This window comes from Pogonomyrmex barbatus, unplaced genomic scaffold (assembly GCF_055798465.1).
Source record: "Pogonomyrmex barbatus isolate J1 unplaced genomic scaffold, ASM5579846v1 scaffold7, whole genome shotgun sequence".
Taxonomy (NCBI): domain Eukaryota; kingdom Metazoa; phylum Arthropoda; class Insecta; order Hymenoptera; family Formicidae; genus Pogonomyrmex; species Pogonomyrmex barbatus.
In genome coordinates, this window is record NW_028297171.1 from 4,272,938 (window position 1) to 4,287,173 (window position 14,236).

Below are 14,236 nucleotides of genomic sequence, written 5' to 3' on the forward strand. Positions count from 1 at the left end.
CATTCCACTATGTCGTTTGCCATATATACGTTTAACTTTTACCCATTTCCTAAATCTACAATAAACACGTCGCTAGTACAATGGCATGTGTATGAGTGATGAATTCAATATTCTCCGCAATGTCAAACCAATCTCACGATCTAACGAAATACATTATCCGCATTTTTTCTATTCTTATTTTTTCTATTCTATTATCTTTTTCTATTTTCACTTAATATTAGTGGAATGCATAGTAAATTTGTGATCGGCACTGACTTGACGGATTAACATTAAACGGATAGAAATTTATAATACGATGACCTAATTTAAAACATCAGTTGATTCAGCGAATCCTTTGGTTTATTTTAGACGTTTGAATTATTTAATACAAAAAACTCAATTATTTAATAGCGTCACCGATATCATTTGTTTAATAAAAAACTAATATCTTAATGATATCCCAATTAATAAAGAAAATTCTATTATAAATTATTTAATAACTTTAATTAATTATTTTTATATTTTTTCGGAGTTGCTTTATAAAATTTTCTAAAATTTGCTTTATAAAATTTTTAAAAATTTTTTTGAAGCCGAGGACATAAATTTCGAAAGAAGCTGAGAAACAATACAATTAATGGATATTAAATTTAATAAAAATTCTTTGGAGCCTTGGCAAAGCGAAGCAATATTATTAACTGTTAGTTCATATTGATACCTGTTGATAAGATTTTTCGATGTTTAGCAGCAGTTTACTTTCAACACAAAATCATCTACTATTTATGCGAAGTTAACGTGAGGTATGGGCGTTAGTGGATAAAAGTATGGCTTCGGTTCTTAAATATGGTTTCTTCGTGATACGGAAGAGACAGTATAAGTAGCGGTATTAAGCGTGTTTTTAACCTTTTTACGTGTGTAAGCACCTCTTAGCCTTTATGAATATGGATACGCAGTTATTGCGTATGCTTCCTTAAAATCTTCTTTCCCACTTCAACAATAAGTTTTTTAGTTTTTTAAGCTTCATCTCGTTTTTAGTAATTATTCCATTTTGGAATATATAAAAAGAATATATAAGCGCTTAAGGTACAAAAATCCTTTTTCGTCCACCGGAAAAATTAGTGAAATAAAAATAGCAAAAAAGGTAGCAAAAGGCAGAAAAATTATTTTTCTCCAATCTAAATAAATCGGAAAATATTAATAAAGTGAAAACATAGACGCAGCAGATGGTATTCTTAACAAATTCTGTTTACCTCAAACACTTCTAAATAAATAACGAGCGAGCAACAGGGGAAACTCTCAATTCCTAATGGATTGCTTTTTTTCAGCAGCGGCTCGCGCGATTCCCGCCGCGATTTCAATTAATCTCTCCCATCGGAGAGTATCGATACGCGGCCTCGCGTCGCGCACTCGTTCTCGCTTCTCCGTCTCTCTCTCTCTCTCTCTCTCTCTCTCTCTCTCTCTCTCTCTCTCCTCTCGTCGAGCACAAACTTTCACGGGTTGCCAAAGTTTCGGATAAGCTGGCACGTTTGTCAAACGGGGAGGTGCGAAATTGTGCGTCATCCTGTAAACCAGGCCGCGGGTGGCTTTTCGCGGCGCGAAATTAGCGAGAGTGAAAAGTAAGGACACCCCTCCGGTGGCGCTAATGTCTCGACGTCCCGAAAAGCGCGCATTCCTTCGTACCGGGGGTAGCTAAGATAAATTACGTAACAATATAAGTAGGCGTCGCGGGAAAAAGAACGAGTCCGCCCGCCCGTAGAGATGAAAGAAGAATAAAACGAATGTGTAAACAGAGTCCCCACCTTGCGGAATCCACTTGTCCTGAGGAAGGAGCAACTCGTTTGTTTGTATGCCCATCCTCCGACGGATGTCACGAAGTGTTTTTGCGGGAATTTTTGTTTGTTTCTGTTATCTATCTAGAAGCCAATATTTTCGCGTATTTTCAAATAATTTTTAAATGTTAGATATATCGAACATAAAAATATTTTTCAATAATAAGAGAAAATAACAAGGAGCTTTAAGCATCAGATTTTGCATGGCATTTAAAATTAGCGTTATATGTTAATAATTAAAAAACGTATATCGAGATTTCTACTACATTATTCAAAAGAAAATTTCTTTCAATAAAAAAAACTCTTATCTTTTAACAGCGATATACTCGAAAAACAAAAAAAAAATAGTAAATGTTTGGAAAGTTGAAATGTTTCGCGTATGGAGTTGCATCACAAATTCGACCTGTGAAAAAAGTTTGACGCTGAATATGGACGCAGAAAAAATTGTTTGTTCCAGTGACATTGTTTCCGTTAATAATGCGTAACATGCGGTCGAAGAAGAAAATAAAGCGCCAACAATGCGCGCCGCGCGAGTCGGTCCCTTTCGTGAAGTGCGCGAGGGGTCGGCGATTCATCCCTTCATTATTCGAGAATTAGTAACCCCGTTTCAATCTGCCCCTCCTCCGAGGCCGCTACTTCTGCCACCACCTCCCTGCCATCCACATCCTTTCTTGCCGCGCTTTGACCCCTTTATCTCGACGTTCGTGACTGCCTTTTCCGTCGTTGCATTGTTCGAAACGACGTTAATGGCGGTAAACGTTAAACCGATTTCAACGGCGGCCACGCGCTTTCGTATATTTCGAATGTCTCCCTGTATATTATCGCTATCGCCGTGTAACTGCACCGTCTTCTTCGCCGCGACGAGAAGAAATGGATACCTGTTTTTAGATGGCTTATTCCGCGTTTGTTAGCTTATTTAATTATGATTTGTCGAGAGACCGAAACGAAAATGAAATAGTCCAAATAAGGGACTTCTATTCTTATGAAGATTTACGATTTTAACCGTTTCGCAAATTTGATGCGACGCGTTTACTTATTATAAATATAATTTCTAAAAATATATTAGGAAGAGAGAGAGGGAGGGAGGGAGAGGGAGAGACAAAAAGGATCGAGAATATAATATAGATCAGTTTTCTTTTGGATTCAATGGATAGATAAGATTATTTTAGTGAAGAAGTTTCAATGTTAAATATCCTTGTGATTAAGATTTCTGGTAAATAAGAATGGTTAAAAAATAAAACTTGTTATCCATCATGTCTTCGAATCGTCCTAGAATTAAAGCGTTTATTAAATTTCCTCAAGTAACAAGTGAAAACAGCGTGTCGTTATATCCTTTTTTAGAGAACCTTGTCACTTAGAATATTCGAGTCCAAGATATTTTGCACGTCGCGCGACTGTTCAGGAGGAAACCGTCGATCACGATGGAATCAAAAAACACGAAAAAAATTGTCTTCTTTGAAAGAAGATTAACGAAATCTCCGCCGTAGACCTGTGTCATCGAGTTTAACGCAGGAAATAACACAGACACAAGCGAGCTAAGTAGCCCGAGGGAAACCGTCACGACAAAGTACGCGACGTAAGGCAGATGTCAAAAGTAGAAAATTTGTATTAACCCGATTTGTCCGATATTTTCCCGATACTTTTTAATCACGTCCGCGCGGCAGAGACAGCCGGGTGACATTTACAAAATATGATTGGAAGTCTATCTGTAAAGCGCATCTTGTTATTTGTCTTGTAATATATTCATAACTTTCTCGTCGCTACCGGAAAATTTACAAGGTTGGAACATTATTCTCAACGAAAACTGTCGCTTTTTGTTAAAAACTTTCACCGTGTCTATGCTTATGAAATATAGACCGAAATAAATTGTTCGATAAAATTTCCTAATTTTAAATCACAGAAATTCTAATTTTTATTAAAACAAACGGATTTCATTTTGAATACGATTCAATGTACCCATCTATCGGAAGTTAAATAAATTTGATGTAATCCATTTTCTGTTACGTGTATTAGTTTATAGATCTAAATTATACGGAGCCATCAAGGATCGCTCCGCCGTCACATATCCGTCATACATATCCGTATCACATATCCGTCTGTTTGTAATTATGTAAGTTTAAGTCGCAATGTGTTAAATGACCACTTGCGTTTCCTCAATTCGCGCGTCCTGCTAAAGAGTAAAAGAAAGTTGCAGACTGAAAGGATCGGAAGGTGCGAAATGAGTTTCCCGGATTTGATCTCCTTAAATCCCAATAAACTTCCTCGCCAGCCAGTATCTACCTACCACCTACTATCGCGCTCGACATGTACACGTCTATCCGCTATATCCCGTAACCTACATCGCGCTCATTGGCGCCGGTCGATATCGGCTCGCTATCGGCCCTCTGATTGTCGGTCGGCGAATGCCAATTACCCGAACCGCAAGGCGATCGCCTAAGATCAATGTCGTCGCGTAACGCAGCGTCGTGTACATCTGTGCATCATTTATTTAAATTTAACCGAGCCAGTTTGCCGCGCGCAGCTACGAGAGTCTACGCTACGAGAGTCTACGCGCGCAAACGGATACACACGTACACGGGTATACCCACACGTATGCAGCACCGGAGAGAAAGGCCGACACCTCGGCGCCAAACTCACCCTCCTGAGACTCCACAGACTCACCTCCATCCCCCGTCGCGCCCCGCGCTCGCCTCCCCAAGCTTCAAACCATCCCCTCCGATCCCGCGCGCGTGGAGGCATCCCAATCGCAGCTCCCGTTTCGCAAACCCACACCATCCTCCATACTACTCCTCCCCGGTATCCTCCGACCACTTCTCCCTCTCGTCCTCGCCCTCTGCCTTCTCTCTGTCCTCTCTAACCGTGGCAGCTCTCTCCTATACCACTCGTCTCGACCCGACCGTTCCTATCCCTGCGCGCCACCCCGTCCGCCAACCTACAACTCCTACGTACCGGAGCGACCCTCGAGCTATCTCCAAAATCATCCCTTACATTCTAGAGCTTGGCGTACTATCCTCTTCCTCCTCCTCCTCCTTCTTCTCCTCCTCCCTCCTCCTCCTCCTCCTCCTCCTCTTCCTCCTCTTCCTCCTCCTCCTCCTCCTCCTCCTCCTCCTCCTGCTCTTCCTCCTCCTCCTCCTCCTCCTCCTCCTCCTCCTCCTCCTTCCTCCTCCTCCTCCTCCTCCTCCTCCTTCCTCCTCCTCCTCCTCCTCCTCCTTCTCCTCCATAGAGGATAGAGCCTCCAGAGTTGGACGTCGAGAGAACACGGAGAGGACTGCCATCGCCGCTACTGCTACTACTGCCTGTGAGGGTACGCGGGGCTGATGGCTCGGAATGAGGGTAGATGCTCCAGGATATAGGTAGGTTTCGTCGGATACAACGAGAAAATAAGAGATCTTCCCGCACGACTCGTGATACGAATTGCAATAGCCGACAGTACCGTTGACGAGCCACCCGAGTCCTCACTCCATTTTCACCCTTCCGCCTGCTTCGTCAACCGCGGGACTATCTCGCTGAATTTCGAGTCTCGCGCCAGCTTATTCTGTGAACATCTTCAACGCGCACGCTTTAATTATACTCCCAAAACGGTACGAAAGTATGAAAGACTTCTAATGATTATATTAATTGCAATATAGTCGATGATATCGTTGAATTTTATGCAATTCAAGTAGATTAGTATAATTTTTTGCGACATAAAATATATTGCGACATATTATATAAACTATTCTTTTTCTTTGTGAAAAATTTCTTCTTGAATGTCGAAAGACTTCATTTAAAATGCATCGTCTTTATTTTTGTCGTAACTGAACTTATTGTCATCGAGTTTTATGTAATGCAAAAAAATAATAATGAATTTATTTGAAGAAACCGATTAATAAATAATTATATGTTAAAAGTGATATGGTACGAAAACGTCACGCAAAAGTTCTAATCTGAGCTTGCAAAACAATCACACGATACAATTTTGTATGTTTAATGCAGCTGCCATCGATATCGACGATCCTCGCGATGTTTTTCACGCGTAATTTCTCGAAAACCATCATGATAGTCCGAAAAACGAGAAAACCAGAGCTACGGAATGTCAATTGCTGCGTCATTTCTCTTTTATCATTTCTTTTATCTTTCATTTAAAATATTAGACAGCGTATTTTTGTACAAATTGCTTATATCACCTAACGCAAATATTTGTTAATAAATTACATAAGTATTTTATCTTTGGAAAACAATTATTATAAATATTAAAAATCGATTCTATAGAAATCACAATTAAAGAAAAGAAGAGAAATTATTTTCAAGTAATTATGATGATTATTGATACTGTCGAGATTTATTGTCATACCGCAGTAAACACCATAGTATTATTGCAATTGCAATTAATACATCATCACTTACCCTTTTATGCGCAATTAATTATGCATCGCCCGCTAAATTCTTCCATTTCTCATTCAACTAGTCGTTCATAAAAACCTTTTTTTTCTCTTTTCCTCTTTCTCCCTCTTTTAATCGGTATCCCCGAAGGACAATGGATGTCACATACGTCGCGCAAACCAGGAGGGTGAAATGTTAAATCGCCGTTCGATCGAGTTAAGCCCCCAGTAATATCGCCACTGCGGGTCACGGGGGACCAGGCGGGAGAACGCGCCTTAATCGGATGGTCCATCGGAAACGAGAGCGCGATGAGCGACGAATATATCGCGAGACAATGGCGCACTCTTCGCGACGCATCGGTGGATTGCATATACGCGCGCACCGGCCAAAGTATATGGCCGATCGTTGAAATCTCCGACGCGCTTCGACGTCACTCGATCTCAATCCGAGGCAGTCCCGTCCGTACTCCAAATTTAATCAATTAAATCCGTGATTATATTAACATGTCTTTTGTAAAAATGAGACGTATACATAGCCACGCAAAATCTCTCAGTCGGAAACAACCAAAAATATGATTTACAAATAAAGATATATTTTTGTCTTTTATAAAAATCTTTTTTTTAAACGCGAGATGATCGCAACAAATGTGATATTTAAATATTAAAGTAATGTGCGTTATTTTCGTGTATCTGATGTAAATATGATATTTAAATTCCGTTGCGGATAAAATGAAATTTCAATAAATGTTTAAACGTTTAAGCTGTTCCGGATGGAAGGTTAAGAAAGATATTTGATAAAAGGTAGCGCGAGCGTCGCACGCAAATGTACTCGACATTAGAACGTGTGCAGCTTAATATCGTAACGTTCGTTGAAATCTCTCGTGCGATTTCCTTATTTCGCCGCCCTGGGCGTCCTGGTTGTCTATTTGCAGCGACGTCAGCTTCGTAAAGTGGTACGGGTTCCTCAATGGCCTTTGCGAAACAATCGAAGCCAAACCGGCGAACATCTCGGCGTAACAAAGACGACGAAAGTGGTTCGACTCTACCTCTGAGGGAACGCAGCTTACGGCCATCGAGTCTAATGGGAGTTTCTCATCGCGTCAAACTCCGGCGACTTATCGGTATCGAATTGTCAGATCACGACTAGCGTTCTAAAGACGGACATCGAGAACAGAATAACCGAAAATCGATAAAGTAATAAAAGCAATTTGCAGCGTGGTGAAAGAAGGAACTATAATATTTACAATATTCTTTATCTATTCTTTATATATATAATGTGTATATATGTATTGAAAAATATATTTATTATTTTAATAATCAAAATATTTAAAATATATGAAAAGCAAATTTAGCGACAGAAAGAGATCTGATTTTTTAATCGAACAGACAAGTCGCGTTAAATTATTTTGTCGTCATGCCATATGTTCAATAAACAATACATACCATGATTAGAAATTAGTTCCAAGTAGAAATATCAACTATATTACAAGTTTGATTTACAAGTTTTATATTTGTATCGTACGTCGATTACAAAATTAATTTTTACGTAAATATGGCACGAACGCAACCGTGAGGTAAATGAGGTTTGGAGAAAAGCAAAAATATTATAGATGGGAATGTGAGGAACGAATGCACGAAATTCACACGTAAAATCAAATATTTATCGCGGGCGGAAAAGGCGCAGTGCATTTAAGCGCGGGAAATATAACGGCACGGAGGTGGTAACGTGGAAACTCAGAGACGTAGAAAGAGACATGAAAAAGGGTGAACCGAGGGTCGGACACACACCCGCCTTCCTAGAATCCTCGTTATCCGGTCGAGCGGCGGCAGTCGTAACCGGCGGTGGCCACGAAATATCCGAAGAAAAACACGTTTCCAAGTCCGAATCGATAGCAACAATGCCGTGGCGAAGAGAACGCGAGAGAGGCTTGGCTCTCTCGTGGAAGCGGGGCTTTAGGGTACAACGGAGAGTTGCTTGAGGGTGCGCAGAAGAGAGGGAGAGATAGACAGAGAAACTGAGATAGACAGAGAGAAGAAAAGGGGAACGGAGTCGGGGGAGCGAACACGTGAGGGAAGCAGAGGGTGAAAAGCAGAGAGGGAGAGCAGGAGGTGGAAGGCGGCAGCCTTATTGGAACCGAGGGTAGGAGGTGAGTTTTCCTGAGGGCTGAGGACTGAGAGAGAAAGAGAGAGAGAGAGAGAGAGGGGGAAAGCGAGAGAAGAGGGAAAGAGGAAACGAAGGAGATAGCTAGCTAGGGGGAACGCGTAGAAGTTGATGGAACGAGGTCGCTACAACGTTGGCAACAGCCGGATGAGTAAAGACTGCATTACCTATGGTGCCTCCTCTCCGAGAAACGATCCTCGTTCCACGACCAAAGAGAGTAAGAGAGAGAGAGAGAGAGAGACAGAGAGCAGGTGAGTCGTCTGCACTGCCTTCTCTCTCCTTTGTTAAAGGCAACACGATCATTTCGTCCTCTTTGTTCGCGATATTAAAGTACGTCAGACGCCGAAGCGACTGCTTCTATCTACTACCAGGGTAGGTAACGGGTAGGAAAGGAAGAGGAGGGGTGAGGTGTCAATTGCGTTCGTTATTCACGCGTAGAGTGCAAAATCAACTATTCTTCCTCGATGTACATATTCATCGATCGATCGAAAGTTTTTCGGACATTCGAAATGTTTATAATAAATGTTTATAAATGTTTATCGTATAACAAATAAACTTAATACTTACGTTAGTATGCGATAATCGCATGGGACAAAATATAGTTGTGTACTCATGAATCCATCCTATATGTAACATATTCATTATTTTCTGTACGAAATATCTAATGATTACATGCGACGATCAGCCGCAGGCGTTACGGCACGATGTAATGTTGTCAGAAATGAACAAACATCAGTTTTTACAAGTTTCTTTCTTCAAACGGGGTTTCTTCAATAATCAATTTGAAAGTATAAGTATTAATAGGTGCGGGAAAAGAAGCGGAAAGACGACTGAAAAATTAAAATATATCATAGGAAGATGGAAAAAATGCACTGTTTTTTGAATACGATAAGAGCTACGTATTCAACATTCTCGAGTATTTCAATTTCATATATTTTCATATTTGTTTCGCGCGCGCACAGTTTAAATATAATAATATTAATACAGTAATTAATACAATAATCATAATAATAATTAATAATAATTATAATAAAATAATAATAAGAGTAATATAAGAGCGGTGGTAAAAATAGTAGCCGTCTGTGTGATCATTACAATAATTAATAATGATAACGATACATAATATACCGTGAGAAAAGAATAATCGCTGTGAATAATAATCTAATTGCGCGGGCTTGTTCGGTACAGGCTATACGCACTATGATACAACGATTATGTACAAAATAATATATACATACGTGTGTGTGTGTATATATATATATATATATATATGTATATATATGTCCGATGCGACGACACTCTCAAGGGTTTTTAACCCTCATCTACTTTCACAACAATTATCGAACTTCTAGTACAAACATTTTTTTTTTCGCCAAGCACATTTTAAGGCCTATTTTACCGGCGTATTTCTTTTTCTCTCTCTTTACCGGCTAACGACACGCTATACATCGCTATACGAAAGACGAGCTACTTCGAGTGATATCGTACATGAGGGGGGAGGAGGCTTCTAGGCTACGTACACAATCAGACATGAAACAGGTTTCGCCGCCCGAGGACCGTTATCGTGGTCTCGATGCGAGAAACAATCGATTTCTAACTGCAGCCGATTCGTCTTACCTGCGGTTTATTCTACGAAGACAAGAATCGTTCTCAAAGCGAGAGTTCGGAATGATGCTGCCTTTGGTATATAATCAATATCGAATTCGGTGATCGTTATAAATGAACAAATTATTTCACGAAGGCAAGTCTAAATCAATTGTTTGCCAGCAACCTCCTCATAAAATAAGAGATGTTTATTTAAATTTTTCCAAGAAAATGAGATCAATTAATATCGTAATGATACTCATCCAAAAGAAACATAAAAAAAAATTAGTTTTGATTCAATTTTTATGTTCTCATATCTAAGCAAGAATATTATATTCTTCATATAAAAGATTTTTAATCTGGAGTTAAACAAAAGCAATATTTGCAGTGATATAAATTCAGTCATAAAATAAAAATATTTGTCTTGATTTAAGACTAATTTTTTTGTGAATAATGTGAATTTGAAACATCATTTTTGACTGTTTCTATCATAAAATAAGATTTAAAAAACTGAGATATTTGAAATATAGTAAACAAAAGAGAAATCTATACTAATGTAAGTAAAATTCATTGTTCAAGATTAGTATAAAATATATGGATTCAGTTTTATCTGAAATAACGTGTTTACTTAGACGATCGTGACGCGACATCGTCAAATAACCGATGCGCTGATAGTGACAATAATATGACGATAATTAGTACAACATATGGGAAATTTACGGCCTGAATAATATGAAATCCCGACCGGTTTAGTGAAACGTGACAAGACGAGACGACTCGCACGCTCGAGCTCGCTTCAGCTACCTATCCTCCCATTGTGTGTAATTACACGCGATAACATTATTACGATTACAAGGTAGCACGAGACGCCGGCTAGATGCAACCGGCCCTTTCCTCGTCAATAAGATGTTACCTGATCGCGTATTAACCGACATTAATCCAGACCATCCGAGATTCCGAAGGCGCGTTACATCGCTTACAAACGCATGGAGCAAAGAGACGAAACGCGCTTCTCCATTTCGTCGACACGTATGCTCCCCGTGAAAAAAATTTCTTCTCTTTCTCTCTCTCTCTCTCCGACGAATCTTAAATAAAAGAAAGTTCGCCCTCTAAAGAATTGAAAAGTATCGATAGATAATGTTACATAATTTATTTACTCTGAAACTTAACTCGCGCGCTATATTTTTATGATTTATGATAATATAGAAGAAATTATTAGCCGCAGGATATTCGCGTTACGAAAAAACATGAGCGTTAAAATTCGAAAGGTTCAATACTCATCTGGGATATCGGCACTCATCCTGGAAACGCGTTATATAATTAGTCGGAGCGAATCGCGGCGCGGCCTTAAAAGATGAAAGACAATTCGCCAGGTCGACAACAACGGCGAATATTGTCGGATTCGTCGAGTGACACCCGAAAACGAGAAATCGGATCTCCTTCTCTACTATCTCTCTTTTTCTTCCCCACTGCTCGTTCCTCTCTCTCTCTCCTATCCTCCATCTCGCCAGCTCGTTGAATATTCAGGTCCTTCGCGGTGTCGCCGCGCGGACTGTCGCTTTTGCCTCGCCTGGATGGATCGATCGGAGTCGAGTCCGGCGGCGGCCGGATCGCGATCCGCTCTTCGCGTAACGGATCTCTAAATATCGGGCACAGAAAGCGCCGCGTGAATCCCTGACACATCGACCCGTATTTCGACAGACTCGGGGAAATTATTTCGCTCGCTTGGCCCGTCGTCTATATCGGGCGCCAACCGACGTCGGACGCAAGCAAGCGTCAGGCCGCCGGTCGGCCCGATCGGATGAAATGTGTGACACGAGCACGACGACAGTAATCGATCCCGTCCGGTTCAATATGTAATTGCGTCTGTCGTTTTCGCTTCTCGGCGAAAGGCGGGAGGGTCGGAGCGGTCGTCGTTGCTGTGTCCATAATCGCGCGCGTCAAACGGATACCTATTTAGGAACGAATTAAAGATGAAGAGCGACCGCGATCGACATTTTACGTTTTAAGAAGCCTCGGGTGTGCAACGTAGCCGCGTGACTGTGACAGAAATGACGCAAATAGGGCGGTCGAATTTTAACGCGTGTCTTTTTGGAAAATACAGCAGACTTCCGTTGTCTGAACGGCTAATCTTTTTATCGCGGACTTTCGTCTAGAATGAATTATAATCTCGACATGCGCGAGATTTTTCAGGCAGTATTATTGAATAATAAAGTTGATTCTGCTCGCGACGATACTAATTTTTTTCTCGTCTCTTGACAACGAGCTCGATTATCTCTTTTATCTTCGAGGGAAGATTAATCTGTGCGAGAAGCGGTCTGGCGGTTCTCTTCTCTCTCGCATCGATTAATTTACGAATGATTTTCCCCTGTCTGGACCGATACTTCCGTGCCCATCATCATCGTGCCCGCGAGCATATTCGGGGATGTCTGTGGTAGAATTAGAGGGCTCGGCACCGTGAATGATGGTCTCAATCGCTCGGTGAGCGCCAGCATTACTTGACAATGCAGATGCTGAATAGTCGCCAGTAGATTGAGGTTCGTGTCGATCAGGCCGGTGGCTGGTGAGTACCTCTCCCTCTCGACACTCTCCACCTCTTCAATGAGCGGCGTCACGATGGTCGGAACGGTCTTTGACTCTGTCTCGGACTCCCTCAGCGCATTGGCGGCGGCTGCCTTGCTCTTCTCCTGGAGCAGTCTCTGCTGATGCTTCAGGTACGACGTGGTGATAGGCAAACTGTAATCAATGGGCGTGTTCTTCGGGTCCAGCCCAGGACTCCAAGGCCTCGGTAATGGCTGACTAGGCTGCGGCGAAGGTGTCCGTCCCTCTGGTAGCATCCGTTTTCTCTTTGACGATGCTGAACTCTTCGAGCTCGCCCGATCGGACTCTGGTGTTCTCCGAGATTCCGGCAAAGTCTCCGAACTCGCCAGATAACCGCCGTTCACTGGCTCTTTCTTTAGTAGATTCGTGATACTTAGTGGATTGTATTTCTCATCTTTGTCTTTGTCTTTCGTCTCCGCAGCGACACTCCCGCTGCTATTCTTCTGCTGCTTTTGGTGCCTGTAGTTATGCAAGTTCTTGCCTTCCGATGATGCGTGTTGTTGGCCACTGTTGCGTGGTTTAGGGGTATTTTGCACCGACGAAGTCGTCGTCGTCGACGTCGAGGTCGCGAGAGGAGCGTTACCGGGATTCGGACTCAGCGAGGTTGACGTCGACGCCAGCGTTGCTGCCGCTGCTGCTGCTACTGCCGCTGCTGCTGCTGCTGCCGTGGACTGTGACTGATTAGATAAGTTCGTTGGACTGGGCGTCCGCGGACGCCGTTGGCACTCCGTGCAACCCAGTAGGAATCGTGTTACTGCTTCTCGGGGTAGAAACGCGTACGTCTCTGTGATCTGCAACAGACGTAGAGAGAGGAACACTCTCTTTAGAACAATTCAAACTTTGATCTCATATGCATTTGAAAAAAAAAAAAATCTCTGTTCTCTCTTTTCAGCCATTTGATCAAACTTTAATACTACAATATTTTTAGCCTAAGCTTTAACCTAATTGTAAAAACATTTAAATTTATGATCCATTGTGAATTATCTTCGGAAGAAGATAGAGATACGTTTAGTTCCTATTATTAATATAATTTTCATAGATAAAATCGAGATAAAGTCTCCTACGAGAAAATAAATTTCGCGCATCGAGGTTTTAGGATAATCGTGACCCGATGTTTAAAGAGTGCTGCGCGAATAATACAGTTTCAATAAAAGTTGTTAATACAAAAGTACGTTTCGTGTTAAAAATGCAATGAAGATATTGGCAAGATCTAGAGCGAGATAGGACCCAGTATCGACCGGATCCTCCGCATCTAATTTCTCGAGCGTTATTCCTGTTATTCATAACAGAAACGCCGTTCGGGTCAGGTAATTAACCAATTCCATCCGGCCGAAACGTTCGCACCCAAGTACACGTTCGCGCGGTAATAATACGCAATTGCTATTGTCAATCGACGCGTTAATATGCGCGCGAATGGCCTTCCCGCTCTCGTCTCCGGAACGTATCGCTGTCACGTGGCGCCGTTTTACGTGCGACGCCCACTGGGGAAAATTCATGAGCGGTATAACGGAACTTTGATGTCTTCTGCGAGAGAAGGTGTTCAGCCGGAGGGATGTTCCCCGCCCCTTAATAGGAAACGTTTCTCTCCAAGGAGGTGGAGGAGGGCGGCATAACTTAATCAAGGAGGATGGCAGCTTCCGCGAGAGGCCGAGAAAGCCGATGGAGGTTAATGTGTACGTGCGCGTTATAACTGCATCGGTTTTGTGTAGGAGAAGAAGTAATAA

General features: G+C 41.7%; 1 protein-coding gene across 2 annotated transcripts in view; it reads right to left on the reverse strand.

Moving 5' to 3' along the window:
- Positions 1-9,236: 9,236 nt before the first annotated feature.
- LOC105423760 (uncharacterized) overlaps positions 9,237-14,236 on the reverse strand; it is a 54,424-nt gene continuing 49,424 nt past the window's right edge. For both annotated transcript variants that reach the window (XM_025217472.2, XM_011633665.2), the window contains exon 4: positions 9,237-13,303. In XM_025217472.2, the coding sequence (XP_025073257.2) occupies positions 12,263-13,303 (1,041 nt within the window). In that variant the 3' untranslated portion in view covers positions 9,237-12,262. The remainder of the gene's footprint in view (positions 13,304-14,236) is intronic.